At 48.3% G+C, this 23,236-nt stretch overlaps 1 protein-coding gene across 7 annotated transcripts in view; it reads left to right on the plus strand.

Annotated features, from left to right (window-relative positions):
- PAX5 (paired box 5) overlaps positions 1 to 23,236 on the plus strand; it is a 132,249-nt gene that overhangs the window by 60,137 nt on the left and 48,876 nt on the right. For 6 of the 7 annotated variants that reach the window (XM_037373764.1, XM_037373766.1, XM_037373768.1 and 3 more), the window contains one exon: positions 11,791 to 11,920. In XM_037373764.1, the coding sequence (XP_037229661.1) occupies positions 11,791 to 11,920 (130 nt within the window). Of the gene's footprint in view, positions 1 to 8,053; positions 8,111 to 11,790; positions 11,921 to 23,236 lie in introns of all 7 variants that reach the window. The other variant, XM_037373763.1, reaches the window with a different exon arrangement.

A 23,236-nucleotide genomic window follows, 5' to 3' on the forward strand; every position in this document is an offset into this window, starting at 1 on the left:
AGTCAGCCAAGATCATGTCATAGCAAAATTGAATGACCTCCTTATGTCTGTGTTAGCCCTGCAAGAGAGGGAGGGACAAATCTGTGAGTAAACACACTTGCACGTTGGTTTGTTTAATGCCTGGCATGCTCCTGTTGTATTTGAGGGGAAGGGCTTGCACCGGCATTTGAAGAATAGAACAAGACTTCTTATTCCCCAGTAAACGCCTGGATCCCTCAGGCTTGCTTTGCACAGTTGCAAACACAATGCCCACCCTTTGGTTCAGAAATTACTGCTGTTTGACACTCGTTCTGTAGGCTTTCCCTACGTTTGTCCATCACTTTAATCCACAAAGATGAGTTTCTCAAAGTACGTTCCCTACACGGCTAGTGAACACCCGGAGATCTTGATGGGCTGAAGCATCTTAGAAAGAGCCAAACGCGCACACAGTGCGAGTAGAGGAGACAGGGGCCATGAGCTGAGGCAGGAGAGGCTCTGCAGGGTCCAAGGGAGCCCTTCTCCCTGCCCCAAGGACAGGCAGGCAGGGCAGAGGTTACCCTCAGAAGTTACGCAGTCTCCATCCATGGTGGTTTTCAAGACCCAGCTGGATAAAATCCTGAGCGACCTGTCTGGGCCCAGTAGTTGGCCCTGCTTTGAGGGATCTCTGGAGCTTCCTTACAGCCTGGATTATCCTATGACCCTAATGTCCAGTTACCAGCTGTTCTTTCCAGCTGCTGTGACGCTGGGGAAACTTCCGTGTGGTTGCAATGGAAAATGTAAAAAGCACGGCTGGAGTGGGAAAGCAGGACCTGTTTCACACAGCGTGCAGGATGAGACGGAGACCCATCTGGGATGAAGTGGCCAGGAGCTGTGCAGCTTGCTCAGTGCAGATGCTGGCTTTTCGGAAGAATGCTGTAGTTTTGGGTTGTCATTTGTTTAGAGGGTCAGCGAATGAGACAACCTACAGAACCGGCTGTGTGACGACAAAAAGCCGTTGTGGAGATAAGCCAGAAAAAAGGGCTCATTTCATAATTCCTCTCCGCTCATATGAATAGCAGCTGCTTAAAAATCTGGTGGCGGCAGAATTCACTGAAATGAAAAAAAATAATTAAGTCTGAAAGGAAGGAAGCTCTTACACTAAGAGAGCATCTTAACGTGTGTGTGGGGGGGGGGGGTTACAGCCCTTCTCCTCCCACCTTGAAAATATAATCGAGTAAGGGCAACCTTGGAGAGGCAGGGGTTTCCTCTGCTCATTCTCCGTGCTCTAGAAGTTTCCTCCGGGCTGAGAGCTGACCTGAAGTATGAGTCAGTCCAGACAAGTCACGTCCAGAGACGTACCCGGCAGGCTGGGGGAGAAGGAGGTGCTGGAGGCGGCAGGTGCCTTTCCGAAATGGGGGCTGCAAAGTGGAGCCAGGCAGAAGAACTGCGCTCATCGTACGCTGCGTTTGGCTGAGAGCGTTGGACCGGTTATTAGGACCTGCCTAAATAACTAAAAGGCATTAAGTAACAGACAGAATTAAGGTACGCAAGAAATTGTCATAGGATTATGTGCCTGATGAGTGGTTTTCAAGCACTGCCAAGCTGGAAGGCTTCGCACCAGTGGGAGTTTTTGTTGAAGGCACAGCCCCCTGTCTGTGTTTCCCCTCAGGCAAACGGTTGCCCTCTGCTTCTTGTGGCTGTGGAGAAAAAAATTGAAAATTTAACCCCAAATACACTTCTGGCATAAGAACGGGGGCAGCTGTCAGGGTGGGGGGAGATGCTCGGCTCATACCTGCAGTGGGTTCCCTTCTGGTTGTCTGACGCTCTTTACTCATCGTGATGTTTTACTGCATGTGCTGTGCCGGGGTGTCTCCAGCTCAGCTGACGTTTGAGCGGCAAAATGATGGTTCTTGAGACAGCAGCGTGTCTGCCTGAACCTGTTTTTGATAAAACCTGAAATGTTTCACCGAAACTCGGGCTCTTTGATGGTTTTTCTGTGTAGAAGGTCCCTCGCTGGAGCCTTTCATGATAGGGAGGATGTCCAGAGCCTCCAGCAGCAGCAGGCTGTGGGTGTCATTAGACAGTCTCTTTACGTGGAACCACCACCCTGTAGGCACCCTGTAGGTACCATACTCATTGGTTAGCCTGCCCCTGTTTTGCTTCATTTTCTGTACCTATGTTCAGACAATTTCTGATGTTTCTAGGTGTTTTTTCTGAAGCTGAGGAGGCCTTTTCCCTTCCTCAGAAGAAGACAGAAAGGAGGAAGCATTCAGCTTCTCAATCATTGTCGCAGCAAAGAGAGCACCACGTAATTCCCCAGATTTTCCCATTTTGTCCTGCCTGGGGTTTTCACTCACACAAAGCATGCCTGCAGCGTGTGCGAAGGGGAAGGGTTGCCTCACACTTCTGTATCCTCCAAAGCCCTCCCTGGCACCCTTGTTTGCTGCACAAAATACCCTGTCCGAGCGATCCAAGCTGGGGGAGTTGCATTGCCCTCTGTTAGCGCATGGGTTGTTCCCCATGGAGATCAGTTCCTCCTGCCTCTGTAGCTCCACATCCCTGAGGACTTGTTACTAGAAAGTGCTTCGTAAATCTTCCAGGAACAATGTTTTTGTCCTTGTATTTTTGGCTTTTTTCGTAAACATGCCGTAATGAAAACTGGCTTGCAGTATTGTGGTCCTTGCCATTCCAGTCTTGGGTATAGGTGAAGACACGAAAGAAAAAGTTGTGCTGTTCGATTTGGTTGTTGTTTTTTGGTTTTTTTATTGAGCTCCTTTCCACGTTGGGGATTGGATGGGAAATTCACATCACATTGTAGGGAAAGTTGCCACCCCCAAGATAGAAGGCAGAAGACTCCTGACCCCCGTAGGGTCACCAGGCTCCCAGGGATGCCAACAGGAAAAGCGAGTCTTCTGGAAAATGAAGGACGTGTGTTTCTGTCAGTCTTTGAAAGTCCCTGAAATTTGGGAGTTTATGGGTTGATACGGATGTATTCAGCTTGAACTTTGCAACATGCCAGAAAGCACAGCAAAACTCCCTGGCTTGCTCTGTTGGCTTTCGCCTGGGTAGAGATTTGCGGCACCCAGAGCTGCAGCAACTGCAGAGGCGGTGGCCACTCGGGAGGCTTGGTCCATCGTAAATGCTGCCTGGGGTGCTCCTTTAAAACCAGTTTATTGTACACGATACATAATATGATACAGAGAGTGTTATCAAACAGTTCTTAGAAGGCGTTCGTGAAACACCTTCAGATAGTTGGTCTGAAAGAGTTACAGAAATACAAAAGTTCTTGCAAATTTGCACAAGACTTCTGAAGTCGTGGGAGCTGTCAGTAGGATGGATTGAAGGTTTGGCAGTATTGATGTAAACTTCATGCGTATTCCCAGCGTGCCTTCATATTTCTGCTTCATATTTCTCTGTAGGGAAATACTTGACCGGGCTGCTGGTTGTGTTTTTGTCCCTGCTTACCCGTGCCAGGTGCTTGGGTGGAAGCAGTGGAGCCACTTGTGATGGAGTATCATACATTTGCCCTCCTCCTGTGGCTGAAATTGTTAATGTTGCGGGTGGAAGTGTCCAGTTCCTCTCCTGAGAAGCAGAGGGTCTTAGCAATATCTTGTGGCAATGAGTGGCACAAAGGGGTTGTGCTGGGTTTACAAAAAGCAAACTGCTTTTTTCCACCAGGGTGGGATGCTCTGTTTCATTTTGCTGTATTTCAATTGGGTGTCTTATGCTTTGTTTTAATTGGGGTGCCCTTGTTTTTAGCGTTGCAGGTGGGATGGTGAAGGATGCCCACAGAGCATCAAGGTGATCGATCAGTTTGCGTTGGGGTGAGAAGAGCCATGGGAGGAGAGGGTGGGAAGGAGGGAAGAGAAGAAACGCCCTGTGCGAATCCGTGGGAAAAGCTGGAGAGGAGGAGGTGGGGGCTGTCCTGGGAGGAGGAGGAGGAGGTTTGGGAGAGGAGAGGTTGGAGGGGGGGCTGGGGGTAATGCCATTTCAGGGAGGAGACGCCTGTGTAGCCTGCTGTGGTGCTGCTGTCAGGATGGGGTGAGCACTACCGGCAGTGGGAGGAGGCTGCTGCAAAATGGATCGTGCAGTTTCTGTATTCCTCAGTAAACTGAACTGGGAGCTTCTGGCATGGAAACATTGGGGGAAGAGCCCATGCAGGGGTCAGCAGTGCTGACCAGGGTGGGTGGGAGCTGGGGTGCGTCGTCATTTCATTCCGTGGCCTGGAGGAAACAGAACAATATTGATGCTGAGAGGGGAAGGAGCTGTTGAGGATAAATGCGTGGATGATGAAACAAACTTGCAGATCCTGTCAAAACCAGAGGGCAGCTCTCACCACCATCATGCTGTTTCTGGTCATCCCAGGTCCTTGCTGGTGGCCTGGTGAGGCTGAAATCTGGAAACCCACCTCAGCTCCCCAGGATGTGTACCTCCCTTGGGATGGCCTTACCATGATTTTCTACGGAGGCTTCTGCTTAAAAACCAGAGGAAGAGAGGCCGCTGGCCTGCCCTGGCTCAGCCGAGCAACTGGGATTGCACTGGCTGGGGAGAGGCTTGGTTGGAAAACAACTGCAAGCGTCTGCGTGTCTCTGCTACCTTCCCACCAGACCTTCCAGGAGGGGTGCAGGGACTGACGGATACGAGGGACGGCCAGCCAGGGACTGGGCAGACTTACGGGGCCACTGTCCCTGTGTACACATCCCCGGATACCACGCAGGCTATTCAGCCGTTGCTCTCAGTGTACTAGCTCTGACTAAGGAATGCTAATACTACTACTACTACTACTACTAATTAAAAAAAAAGGACAACTGCAGCTGCAAGTGCAGGCTTTTTTCTGTGCTGCTGTTTCATGGGGTTTTGTTGTTTGCCACAGGCAGCCTCGCTGGAGCGTGCGTGTGTGTGCACACGGGTGTGATTTACTGTCCTGTGCAATGCCACATGTCTTTAAAATTGCAGTGCCCATTTCCCGCTGAAATAATTTCTACAAAGAGAGGCTCCTATTACAGCAAGAGAAGCGTGGACGTCATGATTTATTATTATTTATGGTCCCAGGGCCTTGTTTATGCGCGATGGGTTAGGTGCTCAGGATAGAAATGCCATTATGCAAATGACATTGAATGTCCTTACTGAGCCTAAATAATTTTTGTGTTGGACGATTAAACCTCATCTGTTATTGATATGGGCTGCAGTCGGGCTATTAAAGAGTCCCAACAGTACTTACTCCCAGTAATGGGAAAATTGAGAGGAAGAGGCTAAACAATTGCCTCAAGTGTGCCGTGATTGCCTGGTAGGAGTGGAACATAACGAACCCCCTGAATGGAAATCGTGTTTACTACTTAGGGATAAATAAAAAGGGAGAACATGCAATAAATTACGCTTTGCGATGTGAATCGGCGCACCAGAGAATTTGCGTACTTTCAATTTATTTATTTGAATATATATATATATATATATATTATTTTTGGAGGGGTGGAATGTAGATATGTGGAGCAGCCAGGAAGGATTCCCGCAGCGCGTGCCCCTGGCCGGGCGGCTGGGGAGAACCTTCCTCCTCGGGAGCTGCGCCGCCACCGCGCTGTCCGCTTTGACACAGCTGTGCGGTCACATTTTGATCAGTGTTGATAGCTTATGAATTCCAAAATTGACAAAATTTACAGAAAAATGAGGATAATCCATCTTCCTTAGCAGCCTGTCAGGAGCTGGCTATACTTCATAATCTTCAATTACAGATGCTATTTTCAGACATTTACATGCAGATATTAGAACAAAATGAAAATGAGAAACAAAGAGCGAATGGAAATGCAGCTATTTATATGTATAAAAGAAAAACAACAGGTAAATTCGAGGCATTTAGATTGGATTTGGGGGGGGGTGTCCCTTTGGAAAAATCTGAGATGCCTGCGTCCACTTACGGATCGCACTGTGGAAATGTAAAATGTAGCATGTTGTTTCCCACATGCAGATAATCTGAAGACTGGGTCAAAAACAGGTCAGTTATTCTGAAGCATGAGGGTAAATGTGTTCATGGCAGGGTGCCCTATCTGATACCTGCTATCTTCAGAGGAGTCTCTGGAGCTGTGCACAATCCTAATTGGATTTGGGCCAAAACAAAGCACAGCTGTTAATTTAAAAAAAAAAACAACAGACATGTTTTGTGAAAGGGAGATTCAGAAATAACTCCATTTAAGCCCAGGAAAAAAACATTGCACCACCAAAAACAAACTTCCATGCCACTGTGAGACAGCAAAGAGCCCAATGTTGCTGATAACAAAGAGAAACTGGGGTTTGGCCCACTTACCTGTGTAAATAGCTTTTACTCCAGAGCACAATTGGTTTCAGTGGCTGTGGTGGGCAGTGCAGGGGATGTCACGTAAATTAGGAAACGGAGGGGTTGCTGGCAGGTGGCAGCGGTGTGGCTTTTACATATAGGTTTTCGGATGCCTTTCCCATCCAGATCTGAGGCGGCTGAGGAGGAGGGCATTAGGATGGATTTTATGTTCCCATAAAATTTCAGGCAGAGCAGCACCGGTACCCATGCAGCTGCAAGTGGCGCTGGGTTTCTGAAAGCCTGGGGAGATTAATTAGAGCTGCTTTGGATTAAGCTCTTTGAACCATAGCTAATGTTACAAATTTCGTCCCTTTGTCAGTTTGAGGTGGGAGCTTCCCTAGACAGCCTGCCTGGTGCACACCTCTTCTGCCTTTACTTATTATTTTTGAAGTATTACGACACAATGACTTGGAGATATTACATATGAGGTGTGGCTCGCTGCTGCCGTGAGGGGCGAGCGGTGGGCTTGGTGGTCGTGACCTGGGGGACGGCACTGCACTTTCCGGAGACTTGAGGTTAACGGCTGGCTTAGAAGAGGAGAAGCGCTGTTTCTGGCAGCGAAGGCGCTCTGAGCACTGTGTCTGTCAGAAGGGAGGGCAGGCAGCACACGTGGTCGGTGTGGAGGCAGACCAAATCTCGGAGCCCCGACACTGCTCTGATGGTTTGAGCCCCTGTCGCGCCGCCGCCGCTGCTGCTGCATCCCGAGCAGTGCTGCGGGGCTGGGGCTGGCTGTGCCAGCAGCAGGAGGGCACAAGAGGTGTCACTTCATGCCTGCCTGGTGCTTTGCAGGTGTGATTTGGCAAACCGAGCAGATGCAAAAAAAGCAACACGTGTGATTCCCAAGTGGGCACCAGCTGGCTCCCTTTGATGACCGCTTGCCCAGCGCAGCAGACACTCTTTTCTGTCTTTGCTTTGTGTGGTCCCTCGAGAGGGGTGCAGGGTCTGTGCTCTGTAAAAGGGACAGAGCAGGAGTGGGGTGGATTTGCCTCGTGCTGGCTGGGTTGGGGTGCTGCCCAGGGCTCCCCTACACTGGCATCCCAGGACCAGGCTGTTTCAGGGAGCGGTCTTGTTCCCCACTGTGCGTCTGTCTTGCCTGCCACTTAGGGATAAAATTCCAGGTAAATGTCAAGGAGAAAATTGCTGTACATGTAGGGTGGGTTGACCTTTCGGTAGGTTATGGTCAAGCATCTTTGCTAGGAAAAGCGCAGGGTGAAGCCGGTGATGGGCTGTCTCACCGCTCGCTTCGCTGTAGTGCAGCCAGAGACGGCAGAGCCTGCCTCCTGCCACACCATGGAGATTGTTTGCAAATGGTACCCAAACACTCCTGCACTCCTTTCCCCTCCGTCTGCCCATCACCTGCCCTGCCCCAGGGGTTAATATTTAGAAATAAAGTTTTTTGTGGTAGAGGTGGATGTGAAACTTCACTCAGTGCAGAAACCTTCCCATTTGCTCCCTGCAGCGAAGGCTGGTGGGGGAAGGACCGTGCAGACCCCGCTGCCTGTGAGAGGGAGTGTGCTGCTGCCCATGGGCATGCAGAGACCACCCCTCTCCTCACCACCCCCCGCCAGGTGCTGTGCCTGCTGGGAGGCCCAGCCCCAGCCCCCTGCCAGGCCCCCTGGTCCCATCCACCTGAGCCGAGCGGGATGGGGCAGGGGGAACACACAAGACCCTGGCTTGCCCCTCCTTTTGGTTTGTCCTTCTCGGTCTCTCCTTTTTATATTCCTCGTTTCACGTGTCTTGTGTTTTCTCTCCTCCATGCTATGGCAGTGGTGCTCCATGCTGATGAGACAGTGCGTGGTACAACCGCAGGCAGTCATTTTTCAGGTAATTTCTAGGGTACTGAACACCCGACTCTTGCTTTTTCACCTACTGAGCAGCAGGTCAGGCTTCCCGCTGCGCGGGGAGGGACCTCTGGCCATGTCCATCCATCCCGGGCTGCTCCTCGCTGGCGGCAGTGCCGGCTCACCGGTGGAGGAGCCAGATCTGAGACCCCTTTCTGCTGCCCCTGCTGAGTGGCTAGAGAGGCTTCTGGGGAGGGTCGGCAGGAGGGTCTCGATGGGCCCACGAGGTGAGGAGCTGCTCCATGAGTGCTGCCTCCCCCCCGGGGTTTCTTCCCCTCTTCTGGATGGGGTGACTGGAAGGATGAGCTCTGTCTGGGGGGAGCGGGAAGAGGGGATGCCGCTGTGCCCCTCGCGAGCAGGGGAACACCCGGTGCTGCAGACCCATGGCACCAGCGAGGGTTGCTGCTTCTTCTTGGGGTGCTGTGGTCTCCCAGTCCTGACGCGGGGGTGAGGAGGGCTGCAGACAGTGCCCACTGGTCAGTTCAGGGGGTAGAGACTCTTCCGCTCTGCACCCCTGGCTCCCCACTCTTTGGGGGCCAGAAGGTGCCTTCTGCTGGCCCTCACCTCCCTGCCACCCCTCACTGTTGGCGGTTGGCGCGTGGTTGCTGTGGCTGCTGGTGGCTGGTCACTGGTGGCTCCGCGGAGGGATGCAGGCAGAGTTTTGCCTTGGGAAGAGGGAAGCAGCTGGAAAATCCCTGAAAACCGCTATTCTAACCTCTGGGAAGAGAGGTGCAGCTCCTGTTTGCAGCAGGCTACTGTGACTAAAAAGTGGGAAGGGAGCCTAAATCTCTGTTTCCCATGCATCTTGTCTTCTGGAGCCCTGCAGCAGTGCTGCCCAGCTGTGGACCCTCCCTCCGCACTGTGCTGGGCAGCTGTATCACTTCTAGTCCCTACGGCCTGCAGAAGTGGTTCTGCTTTTTGGGGCCATACCGCTGCATGTGCCTTCATCTCCTGGTAGCGAGGTGACATGGATGAACACGGGGTACCACCATCCTGGCCCCTGGTTGGGTGTGCTACACCTTAATAGCTGCTTGTTTCTGTTACTGAAATGGGTCGGTCCCTCTGAGCTTGAAGGGCCAAGCTCATGGTTTATTGACATAGTGCTTCCAGCTCGTCGCAGTTGAGAAGTGAGACCTGGTCCTGCTTCCTCCTAGGTCAGTTCCTCGGACCCCAGAAGGGAAGCAAGCGGTGGTGTTTTAACATCTGCAGCCTGCTCCAGACTCCCATGTCTGGGGTTTGCAGGCAAGGGCTTGCACTGGTTCCAGCTGGATTTTTGCAAGGAGTGGCAGCCCTAAAAGCCATTTTGGACTGTGGGTGCAGATGTGCACGCCCTGCACCAGCCCCAAATGTCACCCAGCCTGCAGCACAGCTGCATGCTCCCTCCCAAATCACAAGTGAGCAGCTGCCCCTTCGTAAGCTGGAAGCCACATTCGCACCCTGCCTGTGGGGAGTGGTGGATTGGGGTGCTGCGGGAGGATACAAAGAGGTTTTCTAGTCTGGATACGGTGTGGTTACAGCTTTCTTACAGCAGCAGAGGTGACATCAGGCATCCTTCCCCAGGGAGTGGTGTGTGCTCTTCTCCAGGCATCAGAAATACTGAACAGCAGCACGAAAGGGCAGCGTTTTCCTTTGCCGTGCTACAGTCCCATCCCATGCCACTCGTGCATCGCCAGCTGTCCGGGATGTCTCTGCAGGGCTGCAGCCATGCTGTTCCTCCAGTGTCTTTCAGATCAGGGCTTGGGGGAGTGAAAAAACCCCCAGTGGTGCCACTGCATGTGTGTATACCCAGCACAGGGGGAAGGTGCAGCATGGAGTGGTGTGGGAAGGCTGAAAAACGCACCTTGGTAGGCCGCAGAATGAGAAGAAGGAGCTTTGGTTGCACTTGTGGGAAGGAGGAAGGCTGGGACCATTGCTGGCATCCTCCACAGCGGAGGGATGCTCCAAGGGCTGTCCTTTCCAAGGTGCAGCAGTGGGGCTGAAGCAGAGGCATGCGTGTCTTTGAGGCAGCGCTGGTAGGAAAGGGGCTGGGTGCACGAAGGCCAGGGCTGCATGGAGGCATGGGCGGCACCGGAGGGGGAAGAAGCTGGAGTGGCTGAGGAATAGGTCAAGTTTAATGCAAAGGTTGGGCAGGAGCATGGGGGAGATGGGTTGTGGCTGAGAAACCTTTGACCGAGAGGACCCTGTAGTGCTGACCTGTGGGCCGGGTGAAGGGACAGCATGGCCAGCAACTGGTCTGTGGCAAAATCTATTTGATGTGTTCATCTGCAAGAGGTTTGTATGGGGGATCCTTCGAGGTCACAGGGTGTACTCATGCCTCTCGCAGGTTGCATCTTCAGAAGAAGTATGTGTACGAACACAGGCCTGCTAATACAGGGTTATCCACGTAAATTAACTTCTGATGGAGTGAGAACTGAGCAACAGAGACACGAACTGATATGTCTGACCTGAAGTGCTGAGCTTGTGGCAAATACCAGATCGTGTGCTGGGAAGAGCGAGAAAGATGTGTTCACTCAGACCAGCTTTTCTTTCTTTAAATACCCAACAAGTTACGTTTTTTATTTGGTCACTCAAAAAAAATCAGGGAGTCTGGGGTTCCCCTACATTGCTTCAGTCTGCACAGCTTCTGAATTGACTTTGCAGAAATGCAATGGGCATCAGCCTGGGAGCGCTTGTTCTTCAGTTTGTCTGTTCCTGTTACTGTTCTTCACTCGAAGTCGTCATCCTCCAGTTGTTACAGGCAGGACTACAATCTCACAAATAAGGGATTAAAACGTAAAGCGCACACAGCAACAGGGAAGGGAGAACTTTGAAAGGAAGAAGCTTCCCAGTTTTGTGTGAACGATCCTGACAATAAGAAATCATGGAAAAAGGCAAATGAAGATGAGCTTTGTGCCATGTATACGGGAGTCTTTTTGAATGTATGGATTGGCCTCACCTGCTGTAGACTGCCAGATCTACCTGGACTTTTACAGGGTTATAGGACAAAACTAGTCTGATTTCTGAGGACCTGTGCTCACTTACTGTAGCTTCAGCTAATGAGATTAGAACATTCCCATGTGAGATGGGAGAGCATCCTTAAACCAGTCAGGTGATTTTAGTTTTAAGTAATTTGGACATAGAAACAGTTGGCTAAAAATCCATCCATAAGCAAGCAAACACTCATTTATGTGAACTTTGTTTCTTGTGAAATGATGAGGAAATGCAGCATTCCCAAAAAAAGGGGGGAAATGGGACACCCTGTTTCCAACTGCTCATTAGTGCATGTCTGTTCAGGTGCCACCCCTGAAATCGGGAGGTTTCAGGTTAACCGGCATGAACATTTTTTCTCTAACAAGCAAGTAACGTGCACTCAGCAGTTACAGCGCCCAGTTACACGACAAAACTTCCTCTTTAAGGAAAGCCTTGTTACTTGTTCATGAGTTTGGCTTTGGTTTTATAAAGAAAGCCCATTTTGGTGTTCTCTGAGAACATTGGTGTTAACCACAGACCCACTTATTGAGCATTTTGAATGTTTAACAGCCCTGTGTAAATGTGTGTCACCTTTAAAGCTGACTGAGCAAAGGATTTTTGAGTACTACATTGCATCTACTTTTTCTCATACGGGCAAAAGCTCTTGAATAGCAAATTTGTTATTGCTAAAATGCCTGTTGTTTCCTTTTCTAGGCAACTGAATACTCAGCCATGGCATCATTAGCTGGTGGATTAGATGATATGAAGGCAAATATAACCAGCCCTACTTCTGCAGATTTGGGAGCGAGCGTTCCTGGGCCTCAGTCATATCCTATTGTCGCAGGTAAGCAATTTTACAACGCTGATAGGTGGTGTGAAGTGTGCGAGTGTGCTTAGTGCAGCGTGATGCCCTTCAGGGAGGAGTTCTATCAGCTGCACAGTCGTTTGCTCAGACAGACTCTTTTTAAGTGTGAGTTCATACAGCTCTATTGCAAGTCAGGTGTATGGCCTGTATAAACTAGTAGCCTTCACTTGGAGCTGACAGATGAAGCATCCATCCCTCTTGTGCAGGAAGGGACAGGTGCCTCCACCCCAAACTTGCGTCCTGAGTACCAACATGGAACCAAAAAGTGAAATGCCTGCCTCTGCTTTTGGGCTTTGTTGCTTGTTTTTCATAAAAGTGCCCGGCATGTTTGGCTGGATAGGGTTTTTATGACAGTTCAAACTAGCCTGATTTTTTTTTTTTTTTTGCTTTTGATTCCTACAAATGATTGTGTTTTCTACCGTTTCTGGAACTGTAATTGTGCAGCAAGGCCAAGTGTTTAAATGAAAAGCAAAGGTGGTTTGTTCAAGGAGTGCAGCATCATCTGCATTTATTTAGCAGGCATAGGGTGAGAGTTAAGGCACAGCTAGAATTTGATGAATGCTTTGCTCACCTAGTTAGTTGGGACTGACCCCAGTGCTTGGAAGCAGATTACCCAAACGGTAAGAAAATCACAATGTTGTGTCCCAGATGAATTGTGGGAATTGGAAAAAAAGGATTTTAAAATTTAAGGATGTAGGTTTCACGTATGTGTTTACTTCCATCCTTGTGTCTAACCTGTGCAGATTTCATCGTTGGATTTTCTCCATTTTGCCCAAGATTGGATATACTGGTTTATTTTGTTGCTAAAAGGGAAGGTGATGCTGTTTTTAGTATAGTACTATCATACCTTGAAAGCTTTACAATCTCAGCTAGCAGGAGAGCAGTTTTCAAAATGAATGTTAGAAAATTGATGTAACCCAACATGGTGTCAGTCTTTGGCTCTTCTTGCCAAAATGTTAAGACTATTGAAGAGAAATCGGAGAATGAACCGTAAGGAAATAGATATTTTTACCTTGAAGTGGGAGGGCAGAGATGTCGAGAAATTACCTGTCTGGTACTGGGTGGATGGTTCAAGTGGTAGGCTCATAGACAAGAAAGGTGTCTAGGGGTGGCTGGATGGACAGAAAGAGGGATTTCTGGACATGTGTGGCTTATAACAGGTAGGGAGATAGAGCATAGTTACAGAGATAGGGAATATAGATACGTATATAGATACAGAAAGCACAAAATAGAATCTAAAAGAAATACAAAAGCAGGAAGACGTTTAGGGTCATAAGCCACCCATACAGCCTGTGAAAATTCAAAAGAAATGTCTTTCTAAGGCAAATTACTCTGTAATTGTTTGCTTTGGAGCTCCTTGCATCTTTCTTTGAAGCCTGAAGTGCTGCTCATTGCAAAAGACCTAGGCTGCTTCAGCACATCACAAGTGGCCTGTTGCCCTTTGTTCATCTTCTGGGTGTTTGTCTCTTGCTCATCTGAGTCTGTGGCCCTGTGATAAAGCTGATGTCCTGCCAGAGACATTTGTGCTCTGCTGATGAGCACAGCCCAGCAGCACCTTGGACTGCACAAGCGGATGCTGTGGGCATCACTTTCTGGGGTTCTCCCGGCTGGGAGCATGCACAGATCACAGTGCAGGATTGGAACTGATGGGAGCTGTGTCTTGAGGGAGAGGCAAAATAGCAAGAAATTGCTGAGCTGCATTATCCTGGGGTGAAAGTTAGGAAGGCAAGAAGATGATTGAGAAGCTGAATGCTTCCTCCTTTCCGTGTTCCTCTAAAGAACTGCATATCCAAGATCTGCATCTGGCCAAAACGAGGTTCAGCCAAGAGCTCTTGTTTTGCAACAGTGCTCATTCTTTTTTGCTGGTTTAAGCACTTGTGCTTCTTATGTGACTACTTCCTTAGACTTCGGTGAGGTGACGGATCACATTCGTTAGAGCAAAACTGACTACAAAAGTGACGCTGTGGAGCTCAGTATAGGTTTTGCATAGGTTCTCCCTGTGATACTACCTACACTTTAGCAAAAGTTCCAAGTGTTCGATTTACTAGGGCTCTTCGAAAACATGGAGCAGACTTTATGAGTAGCAAGTCTAGAAAAAACCTGCCATTGGTCTTAAATGTGACACGGTGAGAGCTATAACAGAACACGTTTTTCAAGGCAGTAGGTATTTATATCTTTGATTTGATATTGCTGTAGAGTTTTCGAACGCCTGCATTCATAAAACAGATTTACACGAGAATATCAAAACCCTTTTAAAACCTATGCCTTTTGATGTATTTTCGGAGGACACTGACTGTGTTCTTCACTTTTCATGCCATAACACCCATAGCAACTCTTTAGTGCTGCTTGTGCTCTGGGAACGCCCAGGAGCCCCCGGCGTGATCTGGGCCCCAGGGTGCTGGGCACACACTATTTGTCCGTGTCATGCTTCCTACCCCGCGGCTTTCCTTAGGAGCTGAGGGGGTGTGCAGACCATCAAGGGCAGGAAACTTTTAGCAGCAAGCCGTATTTTATCATGTGCAAAGCATGTAAGAGACGGCACGCTAGGTGATGCACTTCTCGCCATAGAACCGGACGGACTTCTATCCAGAACGAACTCGTTTTTTCCGTCATGCCTCTTTTCTGACCCTGTTCCCTTGGTGGGACGGGGGATTTGGAAGAGGAGATGCATTTATTGACCCTTTTTCCTGTGTAACCAAGAGGTGCATATTGCTACAGGCCTTTCACCTGTAGTATCACTGAAAATCAGGAGCTGGGCAGTGATGCATGACAGTGGTTATGAGTGCGAGGTCCAGCAAACATTTGCTAACACTTCACACGCTCCTCCTGCTGGGAACTGTGTTGTTGCCTGTGGTCTAACCAAAGGTGTGGTAAAATCCAGTGGTTTAGTGTTCTTAAACCAGCGCTGGGTTGGGCGGGTGGGAGTAGATGGTAGGTAAGGAAGGCAACACCTGGAAGAAGGTTAGCTTTTTATCAGCCCAGCTTTGGTGGGCAGGCACTGACTGATAAGAGAAGTCCTGCCAGAGTTAGGTCCTGAACCTCAGCCCCTTGTCTGGCAGGCGGGAGCCTGAGCATCCATGATAGCATTTCTTCTGTGAACTGCTCCTCAGTTGGAGGAGGGATGGCCAACTTAAACTCCAGTCTTTTCTTGAGATTCATGAAGTTGGGTTGCTTTTAATTTCTGCACCCTTTTTGGAGGTTTCCATTATTCCTCACTCCATGCACTCTGTCCCATAGTGCATCCAGGCAAACTCAGAGCTGGGGACTGAAAGCCTTGGGGGACGACTTGTTTCAGTCATGCTACGTAGTGTATTTCCAACTGTCACAGTGAGGGGAGACTGGATAAAGCTCTGCAAAATGTCTGTGTCTGGTGGCTACCAGCCTCTACTGGCTTCAGAGGCTGACCTTGACTTCTCAGTTGACATTCCAGATCATAAACACTTTCGTAACAGCTTCACTGTAATGAGACCAAGAGCTGCTCAAAACACTGGCAAGCGAGGCGTAGTATCCAGAATGGTTTGTTGGTGGGAAATGTCATTTGTATCAGGAACTCTGCCAGTGTGTGTGAAGCAGAGCTGTGAACGTGTGGTTGTGTGACAGAGTGGGGCTGTTGGTGGGTGTAGGGAGGAAAAACCTTTTAGAGGCAGAGAACTTGAAATATGACATAGAGAAGTTGGAGCCAAGAACACTTAGGTCCTTTTGATAGCTGGTATCTGCTGTTCAAGCTTAATCAGTTTTTATGAGAAATTGTGGAGACTTTCTGGGCTGCCCTGCCGTATGCGAAGAAACCAAAGTCTAGTTCATCTTGTTAGCCTTAAGTCTGTAAGAGAGATTGTAAAAGAATTTAATGCAAATAAAGGTAAGAATGGAGGTCTTAAGGGAATTATTATCACGGTCTTCCATTGTTCTTGTTGCTGGGCTCTGGTGTGGGTGGCAAAGCAATGTTGAGGGTCGACATGCAAAAGAGCCTCTGTGCAGTTGTTGGTAGAAAGTGTTTCTATTTCTTAGCAAGCTGGTAGATCAAAACATTTGGAATATTTCTTGAAGGTGAAAGAATTGCTTAAATACTGGCAATTGTGCCAGTACTCGCTGCTAGAATACGCCTAAGGCGAAATTTAGTTACAATTTTTGGTACCGCTTCATCCACCAGCTCCAGCTAAACCTCTGATTAGAGAACCACTCGATTTCTCTGCATCATTTTTGTGCCACATTAAATATTAAGCTTTTTAAAAAAACAACCTTCCCTTACTGTTTGCTGCCACAGTCCATAAGTGCTCTCTCCATTTACAAGCCGATGACATGTGCCCAGCTCATTGCTGCTGTAGTCAGCAGTTTCCAAGCATCCCGTGATTGTTACTAATTACCTGCAGGTGCGTTTTCCCTGCTCCAGCTTGCTGATTTCAGCGTGGTCGGTATCACTTTGAGAGGACAAAGTCATGCTAAATTGACACCTTTGCGTGGCTCTCCGACACGGCGCTGAGGGCAGATTGACAAACCTGTGGGCAGCCCTGGCTGCGGCTGGCTGCAGAGTCAGTTTGCATTAGCAGAGCCAGCAGCAGCTGTCGGCCAGCCTTGCACAGCAGCCAGAGAAGCACGTTTCACCGGAGCAGGTGATCTGACGCGAACTCTGTATCGCTCTGTTAAAAGAAGCGGCGCAGAGCAAAGCGTTGGCAGCGGGCTTTGCTTTTGTTCCTCTGGCAAGTGTTGGGAGTGGCGGAGCCTGGTCCCCTCCCATGCTGGGGCATCTCCGTCATCCCTTGCTCACCCGCTGTTCCTCATTGCTGCCAGGGCACTCGCAGTGCATTTTGCAGCTTACACACCCGTGCAGGGAGAGGCTGAGGCTCTGCCAAATACGGGCAGGTTATTCTTCATCCTCTGCACTCAGCCTTGTAACCACGCCACACGAGGTGTGTTACCTTACGTGCTCCTTCACGAGGTCGGCCCTGGAGATGGTGCTCCTGTAGGGCCAAGTGCCTTGGCTTTTCCTGCACATTTCATGTTCCCATCAAAAAGGTGAGAAGAAACAGAATGAAACCAGGAGCAGGGTCAGTTTGTCATCTGGAGGGATGGGGAAGGAGGGACATTCTCAGTGGCTGTCACCTTAAGTTACCTGCTCTGGCTTGCATTGCTGGGCTCAGCCACTGGACATAATGGATCCCAGACTTCAGGCTGAACTGAACGTAGAGCAGGTGGGGCAAATGCATCTGGCTGAGCAGATTCCTCCACTCCTGGAAAGATCAGGTTGACTTTTTCCTCAGTGTGGATGCATCCAGCACCTTAGGTGCAGTGTATTATGCCCGGTAATTTCTTCACAGAAGGCACGGGTTTCTGGCTAATGCAGGCAACAGCAGTATGTTTAACCATCCATGTTCCTGCATATTCTCTGTATTTTACATATGTGCAAGGCCAGGCTGGATGTGGCTTTGAGCAACCTGGTCTAGTGGAAGATGTCCTTGCCCATGGCAGCGGGGGTGGATCTGGCTGCTCTTTAAGGTCCCTTCCAACCCAAACCACTCGATGGTTCTATGATGATTTGATGATTCTATGGTATTTTGTCAAGTTTGTGTAAGTTAGGAAAATGAAAATGCTGAAATCAGATAAAAGATGAGCTGTTTCTTGCTACTGTTCTGCTGTAATGCACGGTCCTCAGCTAGCCTCTCAGCATGTTTTTTCTTAGGAGTGCTCAGTCTGTTTCCTGACATCATCCTGCTTTGTTCCTTCCGTTGTGCTGTGACTGCTATTTGTGAGCTGCTGTTTCGCCGGGTTTTGTTGAATGGCAGATACTGTTGGTCACTTCCGAAGCTAAGCATGAGGTGGTGGCACTGCAGTCCTTGCAGTCCTCGATTAGGCAGGGTCAAGGCCTTTTTGAGCTGATGCTAAGGAGGGGTCTTTTGCAAGGGGCAGGACTGGAGTGCACCAAAGAGAAAGCAAGAGTGGGAGCAGCTGGCAGGTGCAGCAGTTTGTGCAGAAGGATGCAGAGAAGGGGGCCAGAAACTTCGTATGCATGCTTGGAAGTGGTGATGGCGTGCCCTGCGAGAGTTTGGAGTGTTTGGACTTAGGAAGGGGAGGTTCACAGAGGGAGCCTTCCGTGTGCATCAGTACGTGATGGAGGGCGAGCAAAGCAAATGGAAGCAAACTCTTCTTGATGGTGCACAGTGACTGGGCAGAAGGCCACAGGCGCAAACTGAAACATGGAAAACTCCTCTTACACATGAGAAGAAACCTTTCTTCCGTGAGGGTGGTCAAACACTGGCACAGGTTGCTCGGAGAGGCTGTGGAGCATCCATCCTTGGAGATGTGCAAAACCTGATTTGACATGGTCCTGGTGACCCTGCTCTGAGCAAGAGGGTTGGACTAGATGAACTCCAGAGCTGCGTTCTAACCTCAGAAACTCTTTCTGTGAGAGGCACGGTGCTTCCATATTGCTGGGTAGGAGCTGTGTGTCATCGTTTCTTTGGTGGCATTGTGCCCAGGTGGTTCTAGACCGTCTGCAGTCTATGGAGCTGGGACCACTGGTACCTTCTGAGGGTCTGCCTGTAGTGGGATGTGCCTGAAAGTGGAGTAGGTGGGGGAGGAAAGTTTCTCGTCCATTTATTTTGCTCTATCTGTACATGTGTTTAACAGAACATTCTTTAGATACCACAAAACATGGAAGAAAGGATGGATATTTTGCTGGTTTCATTTCATTTGGGATTTTTGGTGGTTGTTCCCCCCACCCCCCGCTCCCCCTGCCCTCTTTTTTTTTTTTTTTTTTTTTTCCCCTGTTCTTCCTCATCCCTGGCTCTCTACCCACCCAGCAAATATACCAGCTCGTGAAAGCTTTCCCTGGGATCCTTGACCTGACTGGATCTCTCTGATGAACGCTGTAAAGGCTGTGTCCCTCTGGGAATGGCTGAGAGAGTGTCAGGAGAAGAGGGGAGATCGGCGCTGTTTACGTGGCTTGGAATCTGGCCTATTTATTTTTGTGGCTTTGGATATTAAGTGTCTGAGGGGCGCGCTAGGGAAACCAAGAGTTTAGTCTTAGTAAGAAGCTGCAGGCGTGGTGTGTGGTGAGGTGTGTGTGTGTCTAGGTAGAGTATTTAATCAGTGTGGATAGTTAAGGTGGGAAACTGTCATGGGCTGAACCCTTTGGTGAAGGTCCACGTAGATCCTGAGGGAAGATGCTGCCCTCCTCAGCCGTGGCTTGGCAGGATTCTTGGGTGCTCGTCCCAGATCAAAACCAAGTCACCGCTTCTTTCGAAGTTTTACCTTCTCTTTGTTATTGCCAAGCTGAAGGCAGATGTTTAACTGATAAGCAGTGCTCTTCTGGTGCTGGAAGGAGCTAAGAAAGGGCTGCTTCTTTCGGCGTAGGCCTCGTTTGATCTGCCTTTCATGGACCAGTTTTGATGGTGATCTGAGACAACCAAGTACTTTTTTGTGTGCAATAGAAACAATAACCTGAAGCTCAGGAGCAAAAATAAGATTCCCAGTACATGCCTTTGAGGAATGTGCAGTGAAACAGGACTTTTCACTTTTACTTGCATGCCTGATGATCACTGTGAAGACAGCTATTTTAGAGATGAAGAAATGTAGTACAGGGTCAATGTTTCTTTCATCTGAAGTCCAAAAGTGCCTTAATAATGCTGGGAAATGCATTGTGAAATCTGCCATTGGCGATTCCTGGGGGAAAAAGAGGATGTTTATTTTATTTGTTTATTGCTGTGTATATATATATATATATGTATTCTTGCTGTATATATATATATATATAGTGTATATACATAGTGAAAAAAAAATTAAAAAATGAAGCCATCTGGTTGATTCTGCAGTTGTGGTTTGTTTATTGTTGTGAAGTTCCAGGTCTTGCTGACCACAATGAAAGAACCTGGTTTCATTAGGAAACCCTATTTGACCCTTAAATGCATTTGCTACTTTGCATTTTCAGAATGATGTGGCAGGGGACTCTCTTCACTGATTCCTCACCATTTTATGAGGTCAGTGGCTGGTCATCCCTAGAGCAAGATCTCCAGGTGGAAAGGAGAGTGCACCTGCAGGACATGACTTATTCCATGCATTTTTGGATATAAAATTAGGGATCTGCATCAGAGGGTACCTGTTTCTTTCCAAGGACTGTTGAGGGAGCAATGAGCACTTAGCTTAAGCCAGACAGACCCGCATGGGTGGGATGGACCTGCCCCACAGAGGGGAAGGAGGGTTGGATGAAAGTCCTGGAGGGAATCGTTATCCGGGTGATGTTTGCTGAAATATGGGTCAGCAACAGTTTTACAGCTGTGTTTTCACTAGCTGAATGAAAGGATTTTGATTATTTTTGTTTCCAAGTAAACAGTATTTGCAATTTTTTAATGAAAAGTAGTTTCAAAGTGAACAGTGTATACTACCAGTTCGAACTGTCTGAAATAGAGAGTAATGTAACATTTTCAGAATTCCTTCTTCCTTTTTCCCTCTCTTTTTTCCATAAAATCCACACAGTCTTGAAGAAAGTAAAGAAAGGGTTTGGTTTTGTTGGAATTGCTTTTTCTTCTGGAAAAATGCTTTGTTAAATTTTTTGTTGGCTAATCATAATAGCAATAACAAAAGGTCTTCTGAGGCTGTTATGTTTTGGTCATATAATCTCTTTACGTGGAAATGTTGTTCAGTGTTTAAACATTATCACCAAATTATACTTTTAATTTCTGTGGGTCTGTTTTGAAGTGCAAATTGGTGTTGGTAGATGGCTGGTTTCTAGTGCAGCATAATGCTAGATTTACAGCTTAGTCTCTACATTTAATAGATAAAAGTGCAGATGCATTTTCCAATAATCTATTCGTCACTCCCCATAGGGCCTGTCATGTTAAAGACTTGAAAAAAGGCCACATAAAGTCCCGTGGAAAGGCAGCCAATCTGAAAAACAAAAGTGTCATTTTTAATGATAGGACAGAGTCTAACTGAAAACACCATTGAATTTTTCCATTTTTATGAATTCTTATCTTGCCATTAAAAAAGAACAAGCGCATTTGAGAAAGCAAACGAGGCCACTTGTACCCCACTAAGACCCAAGCTATTAACTGCCTCTTTTGATGATGTACAGCCTGACTCTGTTGGGAGTTTGGCTGTGGATTTAAATGTTGAATTTAACTATGGTAAACATGTTTTGGTGCAAAGCATGTATAATAACAATTTGCATTTACATAGCATCTTTTACTTAAGGACTTTGCTATCTCTAATTAATTAAATCTGTTTCCCCCTGCCCCTAATACCACTGTGGTATGGATAATAAATACAATTTCAAATCGAGCAGCCGTGGCAGGAGGATTAAGACAAGAGGGTTCTGGTACCCCCGTGCTGGTCCTGATTGTGGCGGGGCTGGGGTTTGCTGTGCAAACACACCGAGCAGCCTCGTCTGGTGCTCACCCCCTCTGAAACACTCAGATAAGATCTGGACATCAAACCCACTGAGCACAGGTGGGTAGAAAATGCCCTGCCAGCTCCACCTGCGGCATCTCCCACTGGTGTGTGTGGGTCCTGGGGATACTCACCCACAGCTGTGCCGCCACCACCACGGCAGCCAGGGCTTTGGGTGCACGGAGCCGGCGGGGTGGCTCGCCGCCTCATTGCCTTGCTGCTTTTTAGGGCGTTAATGGCCAATTCAGGCCACAGGCAGCATTTTTCCTTGCCAGAGAAATGCTGTAAATCTGTCATAGATTTCCAAATAGGAAATTAAGAAGAAAAAAAAAGAAAAAGGAAAAAAAAGAGAAAGCAAACCACTCCAGTTAGCATAAATGCTTCCAGATTATTTTTTTTTTTTGGCCTGCAACAACAGCAAAACATCTGAGAGTGTCTGCGCAAGGCACCAGAATGATATTTCGAGGTGGGCAGAGCAATGTGTTGGTTTCTGTGCATATGCACGAACAAAAATAAAATCTAGTGGCAGTCTGAGTCAGGCTACAGATACATACCGTTTCTAGGATGAGGTAATTGGTTTGATGACAGTGGTTGAAGATACCTCCAAACTTGCTGCACCACCTTAGCTGGCCAAATATGAGTCACTTCTCATCTGATACCAAACCAGCTGGGAGATTCTGAATTGTCAGAGGGGCAGTTTGGGAAGTGAGCAGAGGGAATAGTAAACCAGAGACAATTTGGGGGCTGTGTGCACTGCCAGGTGATGGAGAGCGTGCCACGAGGATTCTTGCTGTCTGCTATCAGCTCCCACTGTCAAACTGTCACTTAGAAATCATGTCTTTTCTTTTTTTGGAAATCTCAGAAGAGAAACTTAGGAAGACTCAAGAAAGAAAAGCTGCAAAATATAAAGTGTCCAAAACTGCATGAACAGCAAGCCTGGTGGGTGATGCTACCTCCAGGTGCTGAGCAGCTTCCTGAAAGGCTTGGCTCCGAGGAGGGGCCCTCAAGGAGGCAGGCTCCCCAACTTCATGCCGTGGTCTCCAGGAGGCCAGCAGAGACAGCTTGGGTGTAGAGCCAGGACGGGGAATGAGTTGGTGCTGCCGGAGCTCTTCACAGCTCCATGCCACCGACAGCTCCTTGCTGTTCCCAGTCAGGAACTGGCAAAAGTGCCCATTGCTGAACCAGAGGAGAGGAAGCCAAAGGGCCTGGATGTTTTAGTAATGTTGCAGCATGTTTTGGGAGAAGGGGAATGTCTTCTGTTGCAGGGGAGGAAGGAAAGCTCTTGCTCATTTTTCCTACTCTCTGTGTTGAAAGAGCTCTTCCTGTGGTTCTGGCCCTGGAAAACACTGTGTAATCTATGAATAGAGATTTTATAAACCCATTTGGACCTTTTTTTATAGTGGACCATTGTTTCTTTATGACTTTGTATTACATGGGGCCAAAAATGTGTGAATTTCAGGTTTTGAAGTAATCTCTCGTAAAAATGTTGAACTGTAATAAAAAAAAAACCAAACAACAGAAAATACATAAAGCAAAATGCAGTGGAAAAAAGAAAATGTCACTGGCATTTCTTCAGAGTACAGGGTGCCTGGTTTTGAGCTGCTTGATGAAACTGGAACATCTACCAACAGCGAGGAATATCACTTGTGGAAATCCCACGAGAATCAGCAGGGACAGGGACTGCCTGTGCTGCCAGGGACTTGACACCTGACTTGTGATTTTTCCGTAGGTACGGCTGAAAAGTGAATACAGTGAGGGCGTGGAAGGAGGATCCGTGTCCCACTGGAGTTTTTCTTCTTTTCATCCTACATTCTTTGCAACAATTTAAATTCTTTGAGCTCAGCCCTGTGAGGACAATGTATCTTTTCTGAGCTAACTCCTAAAATAAGGCTTGTGCATCAGCAGTGTCGCTCT

The sequence above is a fragment of the Falco rusticolus genome, chromosome Z (genome assembly GCF_015220075.1).
Source record: "Falco rusticolus isolate bFalRus1 chromosome Z, bFalRus1.pri, whole genome shotgun sequence".
Taxonomy (NCBI): domain Eukaryota; kingdom Metazoa; phylum Chordata; class Aves; order Falconiformes; family Falconidae; genus Falco; species Falco rusticolus.